This window comes from Octopus bimaculoides, chromosome 23, assembly GCF_001194135.2.
Source record: "Octopus bimaculoides isolate UCB-OBI-ISO-001 chromosome 23, ASM119413v2, whole genome shotgun sequence".
Lineage (NCBI taxonomy): Eukaryota > Metazoa > Mollusca > Cephalopoda > Octopoda > Octopodidae > Octopus > Octopus bimaculoides.
In genome coordinates, this window is record NC_069003.1 from 11,438,296 (window position 1) to 11,453,401 (window position 15,106).

Below are 15,106 nucleotides of genomic sequence, written 5' to 3' on the forward strand. Positions count from 1 at the left end.
GGGGCAGGGATACATGCTTTCATTCGAAGGAGGAACATTGCTATTGAGAGAAACGGTGGCTATGTTGAGAAGTAGGGATGTGATCCACAGAGGACCAGCTTCATTTTGATGTATGATACATGTTCCTCTGTTGGTAATTATACCTGTCCTAAACAAAATGGTATTACTTTTTGACTCACCCTTGTATGAAGGACAACTTCAGAACACTGTTACCTGGCACCTTGATGTACTCAAAATGACCTGTCCTTCACAACAGAAATGTTAGGGCCGCATGCCCTGATGAAGAGGATCAGCCTGCAAGAGTTCTGTGCCAGTGCCACATTAAAAGCACCCAGTACACATTGTAAAATGGTTGGTGTTAGGAAGGGCCTCCAGGCATAGAAACCAAGCCAAATCATACCATAACCTGGTGCAGCTCCCCAGCTTGCTAGCTTTGGTTAAATCGTCCAACCCATGCCAGCATGGAAAACGGATGTTAAAAGATGATGATAGGCATATATTTATGTAATTTATAAATAATATAAGAAATAAAAGTTCCATTTTATATGATTTTATTATATATTTCAATAAACTATACATAACAATTTTTTCATACATTTTCTTTGTATATATACAACTATAAAACAATATGTAATTAGTAACCCCTTATAATGAAGTTCAAATGATAAACTCAGAAAAGAAATTATAAATTATTGAACACCTTTTTAGTGGTAACAATAATTTAATGCACATCTTACTGTTCCATGCTGCTGGCTAACACCCAGTAGCCAGATATAACCAGCCAGTTCAAACCCTGACTGCAACTGTTGATTAGCAGTTTTTGTGGTGACAGTATAAAGAAATATGAAGATGATAATAGCACACTGTTAATGAAGATTTCACTCAAAGAAATACTTGAAATGGTGTAGATTTCTGTTACATGTCATCAAGATGTATTTCACCCAATATGTACAAATGTTATTGAAAGTTGATTGAAAGAGGACAGTTGTTTGTTGTTGTTGTTGTTGGCACTCCATCGCTTACGACGTCGAGGGTTCCAGTTGATCCGATCAACGGAACAGCCTGCTTGTGAAATTAACGTGCAAGTGGCTGAGCACTCCACAGACACGTGTACCCTTAACGTAGTTCTCGGGGATATTCAGCGTGACACAGTGTGACATGGCTGACCCTTTGAATTACAGGCACAACAGAAACAGGAAGTAAGAGTGAGAGAAAGTTGTGCTGAAAGAGTACAGCAGGGTTTGCCACCATCCCCTGCCGGAGCCTCGTGGAGCTTTAGGTGTTTTCGCTCAATAAACACTCACAACGCCCGGTCTGGGAATCGAAACCGCGATCCTATGACCGCGAGTCTGCTGCCCTAACCACTGGACCATTGCGCCTCCACAGAGTTGTTTGTTATATGAGGATTAAATCAAAACATATTTAGAGAGGAATGGTACATTGTGATATTGGTCCTTTCTCTGAAGTTAATAACAGTACAACCAAGTTGAGAATAGTTCAAAACCTGAAATCACACATGACAATGAAGGACATTTTATGTCTTTGAATCAGCCTTTTAGTCCTTTAGTTACCAAAATTCTGTTGCAATGAAATGTACTGCTTTTGTCTCAATTTTCAAATGATGAAGAACAATGTTGACCTCATGTTTGAAACATAGATTAATGTGAAATTTTGATGGGAAGTTTTAAATTTAGATCACTTTTAAACAGGAAGTTTGTAGGCGTGGCTGTGTGGTAAGAAGCTTGCTTTCCAACTACATGGTTCAGTCCCACAGTGGCACCTTGGCAAGATGTCTTCTACTATAGACTCGGGCCGACCAAAGCCCTTCATATATATGTGTGTTATTTCTTTACTACCCACAAGGGGCTACACACAGAAGGGACAAACAAGGACAGACAAACGGATTAAGTCAATTATATCGACCCCAGTGCGTAACTGGTACTTAATTTAATCGACCCCAAAAAGATGAAAGGCAAAGTCGACCTCGGTGGAATTTGAACTCAGAACGTAGTGGCAGATGAAATACCGCTAAGCATTTTGCCCGGCGTGCTAACGCTTCTGCCAGCTCGCTGCCTTCATATATATATATGTGTGTATATATATATTTGTGTCTGTGTTTGTCTTCCACCATCACTGCTTGACAACTAGTGCTGGTGTGTTTATATCCTTATAACTTAGCAGTTTGGCAAAAGAGACTGGTAGGTTAAATGTCATGATTTATAAAAATAAGTACTGGGGTTGATACAGTCAATAAAAAATTCTTCAAGGTGGTGTGCCCCAGCACAGCCAGTCTAATGATAGAAACAAGTAAAAACTACCAAAGAATGAGGGCCAGTCTCAGGTGAGTTGCAGAACACATTAATTAATGCTGGTCTTAATTAATTTTGAAAATAACAAAAAATTTCGTGAAATAACTTTATCATTGTTAACCTGGTGTCTGAATTTTTTTTTTTTTGCTACCATATCTGTCTAGAAATACAATAATTTTGTCTTAATTAATTTTGAAAATAATGACTTTAGTAAACTTTGATGAAAGGTTTTAATTTAGATCACTTTAAACGAGGGAGTTTGTGTCATAGAACTAGGGATAGTCTCAAGTAGGTTGCTATTAAGAGTTAAATAAAAGCACCTACTACACTCTCTGAGTGGTTGGCGTTAGGAAGGGTATCCAGCTGTAGAAACTCTGCCAAATTTAGATTGGAGCCTGGTGTTGCCATCCGGTTTCACCAGTCCTCAGTCAAATCGTCCAACCCATGCTAGCATGGAAACCGGACGTTAAACAATGATGATGATGATGATGATAGCAGCCAGGTCTCCATTAAAATATATTCTGTTATCTTAAAAAAGAAATATAACATACTTGGTAGTGGAAGCCAAGATAGACTATGTCTGAGGAGTGTGGGGGGGGGGGGAGAAGAAAAATACAATGGTCAGAGTTACAATGCTTTTCATCATAAATGAATTTGTTCTGGGTTGAGTTGCGACTAAAGAAGCACAACAACAACTTTAAATCATGATTTTAAATTTCCATGAGCTTATCTATAGTCGACCTGCTGAAAATAGCAACCAAATGGTGTTGGCTACAGTCTGAAAGAAATAACGACTTTTTACTAAACTACTACAACTGAAGACTTTTGAAGGGAAACAACCAAATCTACCGTTTTCTGTCTCTACCATGATCACCATCATTAGTGGAACCTGCAGACTGGACAGTGGACAGTTAACCCTTTGACATTTGGATTTCTTTGTTAAATGTAATACTTATTTATTCCCATTATTTTGAATAAATAATGCATTATCTTGTAGCTTTGATTATTTCAATGATGTGATTGTTCATTTTTAGAATGACATTGTAAGGTAGGTGTGAGAGGCCGGATCTGGCCAGTTTGAACATAAAATGGGTGGAATATTTTGGCTGGATATTGACTGGTTTAAATGCTAAAAGGTTACAGGCACAAGACCTGAAATTTTGTGGGTGGGAGTTACATCGATGCCAGTACTTGGCTGGTATTTATTTTATCAAACCACCAAAAGGATGAAAGACAAAGTTAACATCAGCAGACATTGGAGATAATGAAACACTGCACCACTTATCTTACAAAACCAAGTTTATAAGATGAATGGGGCATAGTTGTATGGTTTGTCCTTTCTCCACTCCCACCCTGTTTATTACTGTGCCAGGATAGGTTAAAGGGCAAAGTTAACCCTTGAATGGTTTTGAATGCAGAAGAAAGACATGGGTGATCTACTCTAAGCAATAATAATGTCTTCATTATATTCATTTGTACAAAAAATGTTAGAAATTGATAATAAATTCTTGAAATATTCTGATAAGTACAAAAATAAAAGCAAAAACAAAAAAAATAATAATAATTGCTTGTAATTTAAGCACAAGGCCAGCAATGTTGAGGGGAATAGGGTTAGTTGTTATCATTGACGGGTACTTTATGTTATCGACCCTGAAAGGATGAAAGGCAAAGTCATTGTAGAAGACAAGAGCCGAAACAAATAGCATGTATCATTTTTTCCAGTGCACCATTGATTCTTGTCAATTTTTTGCCCATTAAGAAATATATATAAAAGCAAGCTTGCAATATTAAGGACCTTTTCAGAAACTCATCTCTGGAAGTGACTTCTGTGGAATGTTGAAGGTGTCATTTGCCATTAATCAAATATCCCACCTCATCATTTAACGTCTGTTTTTCCATACTACCATGGATTGGACGGTTTGACAGGGGTCGGCTAGGCAGAAGACTGCACCAGGCGTCACTGTCTGTTCTGGCAGGGTTTTATGGCTGGACACTCTTCCTAACATAGCCACTTACAGAATGGACTATCCCCATATCATAAAAATGTTTCTATTTCTTTCTTCTGTAACAGTGGTTCTCAACTAGGGACCATATAAGATTTTGGGGGGTCCACATAGCAAAATAGTAAATTGGGAGTCCACAATAGTATTTTAAGGGCTGCTGGAAACATTTTGCTTTAAATTTATGTATTGTTGTGTATTGCAAGAAACAACTAGGTTTCTTTCTCTAACAGTTTACATAGTTCAACCTATACAAGTTAATGTGTGAAAAACAAAATAGGAATTCTGATAGAAATGTCTATAAAACTAGTTATTAACCCTTTAGCATTTAGCTTATTCTATCAAACATAACACTTATTTATTCACATTCTTTTGAAATTATTCTGCAATATCTTGTAGCCTTGAGATTTTGATGATGCAATTGTTTATTTTTAGACTAACATTGTAGGGTAGGTATGAGAGGCTGGGTCTGATCAGTTTTGAACATAAAACAGAATATTTGGTCCAGATGTGGCCGGTTTAAATATCGAATGGCTATTGGGGTCCACCTGAATAAAATAGTTATCAAAGGGGTCCATAAATTTAAAAAAAAAAAAAATGGTTGAGAACCCTAGTTCTACAATAACAAAAATATAAAATTGCTTCAGTTTTTTTTTTTTAATTCATTTTTTAACCCTTTAGCATTTAAACCAGTCATATCCAACCCAAATATTCTCCGTTTTACACTGAAGCTGGCCAGATGCAGCTTCTCATACTTACCATACAATATATACTATATTGTATGACTATGTATGAACAAATACACACACACACACACATATCCAAATAGGAGTAGAGCATGTAAAATGCATGTTACATATGTTTCTTAACTAGCTGAAGCTCACAATACAATTGTTATGCAGTAAATTCTACACAATATAGGTAATCATCAGGCTGTGTTTACCTAAATGAAGATTACATTCTTACACAGAATTTCTAAGTCAGCCAGTTTTCAATAGAGAAAAAAAGTGTACAACTCTCAATGCCAATAAATTGTTATTGTATCTAATCATATACTGTCCACATTCTGTTCTTGATATCAGCCACTTACTGCTTGAAGCTTACAAACTCTCTACACTTGGACCCCCAGATCATATATATATATGATGAGAGATGCTGAAAAGTTACTGGCTTTGAGTACAAGAAAGTACAGGAGGATCAGTTAATTATGATTTTATTTAACATATTCCCCTCTTAGATTCACAGACTTATTACAGTGGTCCTTCAGTTTTTCTAAGCCTTGTAAAAAGAACTAGAAAGGTTGTGCCTCCAACCAGGCCTTTTGTGATGCCTTTAAAGCGAGGAACTTTACAGCACCCCCTTCATATATATATGTTAGTTTCAGTGATGAAACTATGAAAACTGGAATGGGTTTAGTCACTTCATTCTTGCGGTTTAAATTAAATTGAAGAATTATCTTAGAAGCAGGTGAGATAGAAGAGAAAGGGGTGAAAGTAGAAAAGTAGATCGGGGGGGGGGGGAAGGGATGTTACACTAAGTTTGGTAATCCAACAGAGATGAAGTTTGGAAGGAAATAAAAAAGAACGGAGGAAAATGAAAAGGAAGAAATAGGAAAGAAATGTAGATAAAACAGGAAAGGATAAAAATCAAATCAAGGAAAGTTTAGTAAATTATGGAGATGGGAGTTTTTGTTTGTTTGTTTGTTTGTTTGTGTCTATTATTTTTTACATACTCAGTGATGTTTTGATAAGAATTCTTACTTTAACATGAGTTGTTTTCGTTAAATTCGCTTTCTCACTTCCGATAGAAGAGAAAACGCCAGAGTTTTCAGAATTGTTTGGCAGTTTTAAAGGAAACAAGTGCTGGAGAGAGAGAGAGAGAGAGAGAGAGAGAGAGACGTGAAAGAATGGATGAATGCTAGTATTTCTTCAGAGCACCCTATATTTGTAGAAATAGCAGAGACCATGACTGAAGTTCCAACCAACAATGAGAGACAGGAAGTATATAAACACTAGCAACGTCATTGGATACAGCAGGGAGCGGGTATTCTTGAGAAATGGCAACGCACTATAACCGAGGAAAGTTATGTAGACGTAGTATCCGATAGCAACAAGCCAAAGTGTATTACCAAACAGTCTGGACAGGAACAAGTCATAGTTTATCACAGAATTTAAGAAGGCTAGCTGGAAGAGATGTAATATCATCAGTAAAGGGAAAAAGGCGTTCAGGTGTACGTCGAACGCGTATCCCCATTCGACATCTTGACCGCGGGGTGGTGCAATGATAAGGTATCGGTTTGTAATGAACCATAACAAAGACGCGATCAATATACCGACACCGATGCAGTCAATAAAAATTACCCACACAATAAATTTTAGAAATCCAACGAAATGTAGTTTCAAAACAAAAGCAAATCCAATAGAAGACACCAGTAACCAGAAACTCAGCAAAACAAGAAAAGCAGGATCGTCGCGGGCCCACTGATCTTTGGTGTGTTTACGATACTGGAAGTTCCTGTAAACTTTTTGAGGAGACACAAACAGGTAAATCATCTGCCAGAAAGCATATTCGAAGTCCATCTGACGGAACTTAAACAATCTCCGAAAATATTTCTTCCGTTTGGCAGCCGCAGTCAGTCTGGCCAAACCATTTTCTTGGCTGATTGTTGACGAATTACTTTCTAAAGAAGTTGACCGTCTAAAACCATCGAATGGCGATTGTTGAGGTTTGGGTGAAGGTGTAGGAGAGAGTGGAACTTTACCAAACGGCTGCATAATCAGTTTACATTAAATAAACAAGATCAATGATATCGAATTGTTTTTTCTACGAGGTGACGTTTCACACGACAGCCATATTGCCGGAAGTACTTGGCAGCCGAAAAAAACAACTAAAACTACTTCCGTGAAGGGTAGATAACTCTCTTATAAAAGTAGTTTGATTTCTCTTTCGATGGTGGTGGTTAGGGCCTCCTTCGTGCCAACTCACTGTGGAAATCCCTCTCTGATTCTAAATACACACAAATATATTAATAAGTCCGTATATAATTTATTAGTAATTCATAATTATCGAGTTTTTCTATTTATAGGAATCCAGGACATTCGGGCATTCCTACACCCCCGATTCCGATTATATCAGAATGTGTTGTGAAAATTCCCTCGTGTGAATTTTCCGAAACTCCTCATTTCACCTACAGAAAAGCTTTTCACAACAAATTCTGATATAATCGGTATCTACTTCATCTGAAGCGTATTTGTAGAAAATTTCATTAAAACATATCAATTTTCCTGGAAGTTATAAGTAAACAAAGTCGGTGGGGAACATACATTTTAAATTATCTTTTATTTTTGCTTGTTTCAGTCATTTACCTGTATCTATGCTGGGACACCCCAAAGAGTTTAATTGAATAAATCAACCCCAGTACTCAATGTTTTTTAAACCTAGTACTTCATAATATTAGTCTCTTTTGCTGAAATGATAGGTTATGAGACATAAACAAATATATCTATCTGTCTATCTGTGTATAGATAGATAGATAGATAGGTAGATTGGTAGGCAGGTAGGTAGATAGGAGGGAGTGCTGAAAAGTTCCTGGCTTTGGGTAAAAGGAAATACAGGAGGATCAGTTAATTATGATTTTATTCAACATAGTCCTCTCTTAGATTCACACACTTATTGCAGCGGTCCTTCGATTTTTCTAAGCCTTGTAAAAGAACTTGGAAGGTTGGGCCTCCAACCAGACCTTTTATGATACCTTTAAAGCTAGGAACTATTCAACAGCCCCTTGTACAACTATCTTGTAATGTCAAGGCAAGAAGGGAGAAACACATACATATATATGACAGGCTTCTTTCAGTTTAAATGCACAGTGGCTGTGTGGTAAGAAGTTTAATTCCCAACCACATGGTTCAAGGTTCAGTCCTATTGTGTAGCACATTGGGCAAATGTCCCCCACTATAATCTGGTAGACAGAAATCCACTCACAAGTTTTTTGTCAGCCCGGGGCTGACACTTATTGAAGCAGTCGTTCAGTTTTCTTAAGCCCTGTAAAAGAACTTAGATGGTTGGGCCCCCCCAACCAGGCCTTTCATGATATCCCTAACGCCAGGAACTTTTCAATACCCCCACCTCGTATGTATATAAGATATGGCATAAACAATGCCGTTAAATATTTTTCTTTGTTGTAGTAAATTTTACTTACAGCTGTATCAGTCATTATAGATTCATTTTGATAAATTTATTCAACTGGGTCATTGTTAAGTTGAGAAAAATGGAACTACCTAGAAAATTGATGCCACTTTTGTCAGACTTATATACGTATCTTTGTTGTTATATATGTATATGATTATATATATAATAAGCCTATTTCAGTTTCTGTCTACCAAATCCACTCACAAGGCTTTGGTTGGCCTGAGGCTACAGTAGAAAGCACCTACCCAAGGTACCATGCTGTGGTATTGAATCCCAAACCATTTCGTCAGGAAGCAAACTTCTTAACAACACAACTACACCTGCACCTCTTTATTTAATTTTATTGTTGCAAAGATGGTCTGACCCAAAGTGGATATTAAAAGATTATGAGGGTGCTTGCAGATGTGGTTTTTTACAATTAAGATTTGTTGTGGTAATTTTTTCTAAAACTCAAGGATCATGGGACTTTTTAGGTCTTGTGATGTATATGGTGTCCTCACTCGTGTTGGTACCAGGAAGAAGCACCCACTACATTCTGTAAAGTAGTTGGCATTAATACTCCAGAGTAATTAACTAGAAGTATTGAACTTCATCTTTCTACATTCTGGTTTCAAATCCTTTTGCCTTTCAGTTCTCTGGGACCCAGGACTGACATAGGAACCAAGCAAGAACTGTATGCTCCCTGTACAATCTTGTAGTCTGAACTAATGTAAAAAAAAGAAAAACATTTTTTGCATTAAATACCTCAATTCCTGTTTCTCCTTCAACCTAAAGTAGAAAACTTTCCTGTTTGAAGAAAAAAGAACCAATATTTAAATTAATCAAATTGGTCTACGGAAGTCAACTATGCCTTTCATACTATTAACTTCCTAAAAAAATACATTAATACTCTAATGCTTTAAGAATGTGTTTCTTTTTGGGATATATGAACTACTGTCAGTATATTTCTCTATATTTCTAATTGCCAAAACGTAAAATTCTCATGTTATTTTTTATTCTTTTGTTATCCACTGACATCACCAATAGTTGAATACAAAAATTTCTTAGATTATATTTCTTCTTAGTGTTCTTTTTGTAGGTGTTCATGTACTGGAAATATTTCCTCAGTTTTGGGTTTTGTTGTTTTCTGTTTTAATTCTAGTCACATCTCCAATGCATTATAGAATACTGTACTGACTGGTTTGAAAAAGCAAGGATCCAAAACATAAAGAACCATAACTAAATACTGTTATGCACTAGGTATTTTGCCTGAAACTCTAACAATTCTGTTAATCCACTACCATTACAAGTGACAAAACAAAAGTAGGTGTACTTGATTAAGTGGAATTCTGTTTTTAAGTACCCCATATAACACCTCATAACTTATTTATTTTTTGGAATTTGCAGGAAATTTTTGCAAATTCGTGTTCTACACAGTGGAATTTATACAACTATGAAAAAACAAAAAAATTATTTTTCGTGATTTAAAGGCTATTTAGCTGCTATTTTTAGCACATCTCACGACAACCTGATACCTTCCTCGTTTCTTTGTCCCTCTGACGTATTGTTGTGCTAAAAATATCAGCCTTTAAGTCACGCACCAACATTTTTTGTGTGCTTGGGTTTTGCATAATAGTATGAATTCCTGTGTGTAGAACAAATTCGCAAACATTTTCTGAAAGTTCCCTAAAATAATAAAGCTATGGCGTGCTTAAAGCAGAATTCTGCATTCATTTATACCCTAATCCCACAATATTTCTGAATCTTGTGCCGGTGCCTCTTTGGCGTACAGCCTGTGCAGTCTAACCCAAATCTTAAACCCTAAACCTAATCCTAACACAGGTCTGATTATTTCAAAGGGTAGACTACAAATAGGGAGGTGGAACGCACGTTGAAGTCAGTCTATATTAAAAGTGCTCTCCCTTAGAACAGCAACATCGATCGCTCACCAGATGGTAGCAGCAGTTCCGTAGTCCGCCATATTGTCATTTATTTGTCGTCGGCGAATTATCTGTTTGTTTATCCATCGACAATGTCTTTCAGGCGGAAACTATTGGCTTTGGAATATCATAATCCAGAGGCATTTAACATCAAGGACGAGAAGTGCATTCGAGCAATTGTCCATTGGCTAGAAGACCAAAAGATTCGCCATTACAAGATCTCCGATCGCGACGCAATCCGTGACACAGCGAGCGACACATGGCCAGAAGCCTTCAAGAATTATATCTCCGAGCTGGGTTGCCCTTACAACTGTGAGGATACCTCTGCAGTAATGGACTGGTTGCTGGGATATGCCGTTCGTCTAGAATACGGCGACAACCTAGAAAAGTACAAAGTCGCCACTGCTGATTCGGTGAAACGACTGAAGGCTGACGGAAAGACCCAGTCTTCGAACCCTCTCGATAATTTGGACTTTAACGACCCCCATTTTAAAGCCGGCATCGCATCTCTATCCATGTTACTGCAGATTCCACCCCATCCCGATCACCTGGAACAGCTAAAAGCCATCTGTATTCTGGTACAGGAAAAATTCTCCAAGGAAGCCCTTGCCAAAAGCAACTTTTCAGGCAACCCTAAGGACCATATCCCAATTGACAAGACAGTTCTAGGTTTCGATGCTGGCGATTACATATTGAACGATGCTGCTAAAGTATTACGTCTGCTGCACATCAAGGAACTCCGTGAGTTGCAAACTAACATTAATAGCATTATTGTAGGGGCACAAGCTTTGACGGCGAACCCCAAAACTGACACTAGGCTTGGTAAAGTAGGTAGGGCTTGAAATGGCCCTTTCAAAGGAACACATTTTCTTTGTTTTACTTTTTCTTGTGCCTGTCATTACTTTACTTTGTGACACTTGTTCCTTGAATACCTTTGTTTTTTTACCCCCCCCCCCCTAAACATATACAATACAAGGAAAGATGACCGAAATATTGTTGGTTTTTTTTCTTTTATCTTTTATCTATCAAAGGTATCTATTGAACTCCAGCCCAACAAACACTCAATTTCAAGTTATCATTATTACATACATACACGTCGCACATTTCTGTGTGTTTGAAGTTTTTGTTAATTAATATCTTCTTTTATGTGTGTGATTTTCTTTAGATAAATCCTGCTATGTAAGAAAATTTCCATTAAAGACAGCACAAAGTATTTTCCAGCAAAACAACTTCGCCTTTTCTTTTTTTTCCTCGTTTTGTTCATTAGAACCTTATTTGGGCGCCGTGGAATCAGATACCATGTTTCCTTTTGTTGCTAATTTTTTTCTTTTGTGTGTGTGTTTTCATTTAAGGTATGAACAATGCAGCTTATTTTTATTTAATCTCCTAAAAATTCGAATCCTTCTTTTAAAAGAGTTTATATATATATATATATATAAACTCCCTAACTCTTCGAAACGTCAGTGTTATAATGGTGGCAGCTGATGAAGGAAATGTTCTCTATGTGGCCTGTGTGTTTTCTGTACCCTGTTTATCATTTTGACCATGTTTTTTTTTTTGCAACGTCATGTACCCAGATATGCATCTATATATACATGTAGATGAAGGTATGTACATATATATGCATATACTCATATATTATATATATGTATATATATGTTAATTTAATTTGGCCGCTATCACTTGATAAAAGTCTATCAATTTTCTAAAACTAAACAGTTGTAATAGTAGCAATAAGATTTTGCATTCTTAATGTTTTGTTTTATTCACTTTCTAAACAGTTCGTCACACCATTGATTATGAAATCAAATGGAAAAGGACTCCCACATACCTCCAAAGATGCAAAAAAAAAATCTATGTACCACAATGACGTGCAGACCTGTCTCGGGTTTGTGGCATTGGTATTTTGTCATCATTGATCATATTTATCAGGGATCATGACAGTTATGTATTATTATTATTATTATGGCCGAGTTCCAACAGGGGCCACAGCAATAGAGTCCACCTATAACACTTCTCGGTCCATCATCACTGCCTCGAAGTCCTGGATACATTCCAGGCCAGGGTATGCAATCAAGTTGTCCATGTAAGTGTGATGACTTTTGCCTCTTCTTACATTACCATGAAATGGGTTCCACAAGACTAATTTGGATGCTTCCAGTTCAGGGTGGCACATGCAGTAACGAGATAATCACAGCTGTTTTTGCCTAATCTTAGTTATGTATTTTGTGGTTGAATCATTGCTTTTTGTTCTTTCAGAGGTGGTTCAGTCTGAAAAATAAGGCAAAAAAGCCAGCACATTGTACCACAACACTGTTTATTTCCTTGCTTGAGACAGACCCAAGTGCTTTCTCCCTGTTGAATGTTGTTAAATACATCTAAACTAAAATCATTTCTCCATGGATGTAATCTTTTATTGAACTCACGACCCTTAAAACACTTACTGGTCACCATAGATCGATGCTTAATGTACTTTGTCTTGTGATAAAATTGTAAACTGTGGCAGTGTGGGTTAGAAGCTTGCTTCCCAAACATGTGACCTTGGGTTCAGTCCCACTGTGTTGTGCCTTGGGCAAGTGACTTTTACTATAACCTCAAGCTAACCAAAGTCTTGTGAGTGGATTTGGTTGATGGAAACTGAAAGAAGCCCGTCATATATACATGTGTGTGTGTGGGTTTGTCTCTCACTACTGTTCTTTTATGTTGCCATAAAGGAGCTTTTCAGCATAAAATAATTAATCCACTTTAAAAATACTGGGTTTGATATATTCAACTTTAAACCTTTCAAGGTGGTCCACTGCATGGCCACAATTCAGTGACTGAAACAAGTAAAAGATAAAAAAAAGTTTAAAGAAAAAGATGGTGATGGCAAAAGAATTGGATACCAATGTTGTTATTGAATGAAGTGCTCTTTATTTTTCAAGAGGTGGTTCAGTCTTCTCTGAAACTCTGCCAAAGGTTCTTACGGAATTACTCTTCTGATTAATTCATAAAAAAAAAATTAAAAAATAGAAGCAGGAGGGATCTCTCTGCTGTTAGAGAAAATATTCTTAACAGCTGAATGCCCTTATTTGCTTCTCCAACATGAAACGGGAGTGGAACTGGTCAGTCAAGTAGAGTTGTGTTTTGCTTTGAAGGAACTTGACAATGGTCACCAGTTCAATCCTTGTTTGCAATATTTTTTTTTAATGTTTGAGTCTCTAGGCTGAGTACATTACTCAGTTATTGTCTGCCTCAATGGCTAGTCCACATTACTCCATAAGGAGCATAGGGCTGGTTTCTCTGGTGTATATATTCCTTCCTAGACAGGATGTCAGGTCCATCACAGGATTACTCATTTTTACCAGCAGAATGGACTGGAGCAATATGAAATGAAGTGTTTTGCTCAAGAACACAGCGCAGCATCCAGTCTAGGAATCAGAACCACAGTCTTACGATCATGGGGGTGATTGCCTGGGCCAGCTAAAGGATTAATGAATTCCAAATATTAGATTAATGAGGACAAAATTATTTTACTAGGTTATTTTCAAAGTTAGTAACAAAAAGGTTAAACTAGAGAAGGTTCCCCAAGTGGTTATTCAGTATGCTGAAAATAACAACTGAATGTACCCAGATCACACCCAACCTTTGAAAAAGAATTAGGAAATTAGGAAGGGAAATGGGACAGTGAAGTCCTAGATGCACTGTCTGCAAAAAAATTATATCCATGGCTGGAAGTCCTCTGATCACTGGTTTGCTGGATCAGGATATATTTAACCCATTACCTACCAGTGATCTCATATGAGATCACTTAAAAATTACAAATTTCTTAATTATCTGTCAATATTTACACATATCTAACCTTCTTGCTATATCTACTAGGTATATTTCTCTGATATTCAAATGAGGTTTGCTAATTTTTCACCCAATATTCTCGCTTATTTCTATTTAAAATGTTATTTTGGTCATTCCAGCGTGTTTCTAAGGCTGTTTTATGCTGGAAATCAAAGTTTCATAAAAAAAAAATTCCAGTTAATAGAATTATGGAAGGTAATGGGTGAAAAGTAGCAAAATCTCTCTCAACCTGGACTCTGTCATCTGAAAACTCTTAACATCAGCTACTGTTGCCTCTTCATCAAATTTCTTGAAGACATCACCTGAATTGTATATCAGTTCTCCTGGATGGATGTTACTTATCTCAACTTTATGACAGCCTTTGGGCCATCCATGAAATTATGAAATACCTAAGCTGCAAATTTTGAACATTTACAAGAACAATCCATTTTTTTCACAGGAAAGTTTGACTATTCAGACAAGTATTAAGCAAAAAAAATTTTGTACCTATAATGTATGTTGAATTTTTTGAAGACTATCCAAAAAAGCCTAGTGTATGTGACATTGCACAGAATAACTTTTTTCACCTAAAAATATTGACTGCTCTGAATTTCTCCGGAAGAGCAGCATTAGAAGTCTTGTGGTGTTTGTTTATATTCATCATCATCATCATCATCGTTTAACGTCCGCTTTCCATGCTAGCATGGGTTGGACGATTCGACTGAGGACTGGTGAAACCGGATGGCAACACCAGGCTCCAGTCCGATTTGGCAGAGTTTCTACAGCTGGATGCCCTTCCTAACGCCAACCACTCAGAGAGTGTAGTGGGTGCTTTTACGTGTCACCCGCACGAAAACGGCCACGCTCGAAATGGTGT

General features: G+C 37.1%; 2 protein-coding genes across 2 annotated transcripts; one reads left to right on the forward strand and one right to left on the reverse strand.

Moving 5' to 3' along the window:
- Positions 1-534: 534 nt before the first annotated feature.
- Positions 535-7,190, reverse strand: LOC106872630 (protein unc-50 homolog). The gene has a single exon (XM_052976089.1). It carries the CDS (start codon positions 7,081-7,083, stop codon positions 6,238-6,240), a length of 846 nt encoding a protein of 281 aa, XP_052832049.1. The 5' UTR covers positions 7,084-7,190; the 3' UTR covers positions 535-6,237.
- A 3,212-nt stretch (positions 7,191-10,402) lies between these two features.
- On the forward strand, positions 10,403-11,645 carry LOC106872631 (RNA transcription, translation and transport factor protein). The gene has a single exon (XM_014919690.2). It carries the CDS (start codon positions 10,509-10,511, stop codon positions 11,256-11,258), a length of 750 nt encoding a protein of 249 aa, XP_014775176.1. The 5' UTR covers positions 10,403-10,508; the 3' UTR covers positions 11,259-11,645.
- The last annotated feature ends 3,461 nt before the right edge of the window (positions 11,646-15,106 follow it).

Bases quoted from the DNA above. Each gene is read 5' to 3' on its own strand.
- LOC106872630 (XM_052976089.1), bottom strand. From the start codon at position 7,083: ATGCAGCCGTTTGGTAAAGTTCCACTCTCTCCTACACCTTCACCCAAA.
- LOC106872631 (XM_014919690.2), top strand. From the start codon at position 10,509: ATGTCTTTCAGGCGGAAACTATTGGCTTTGGAATATCATAATCCAGAG.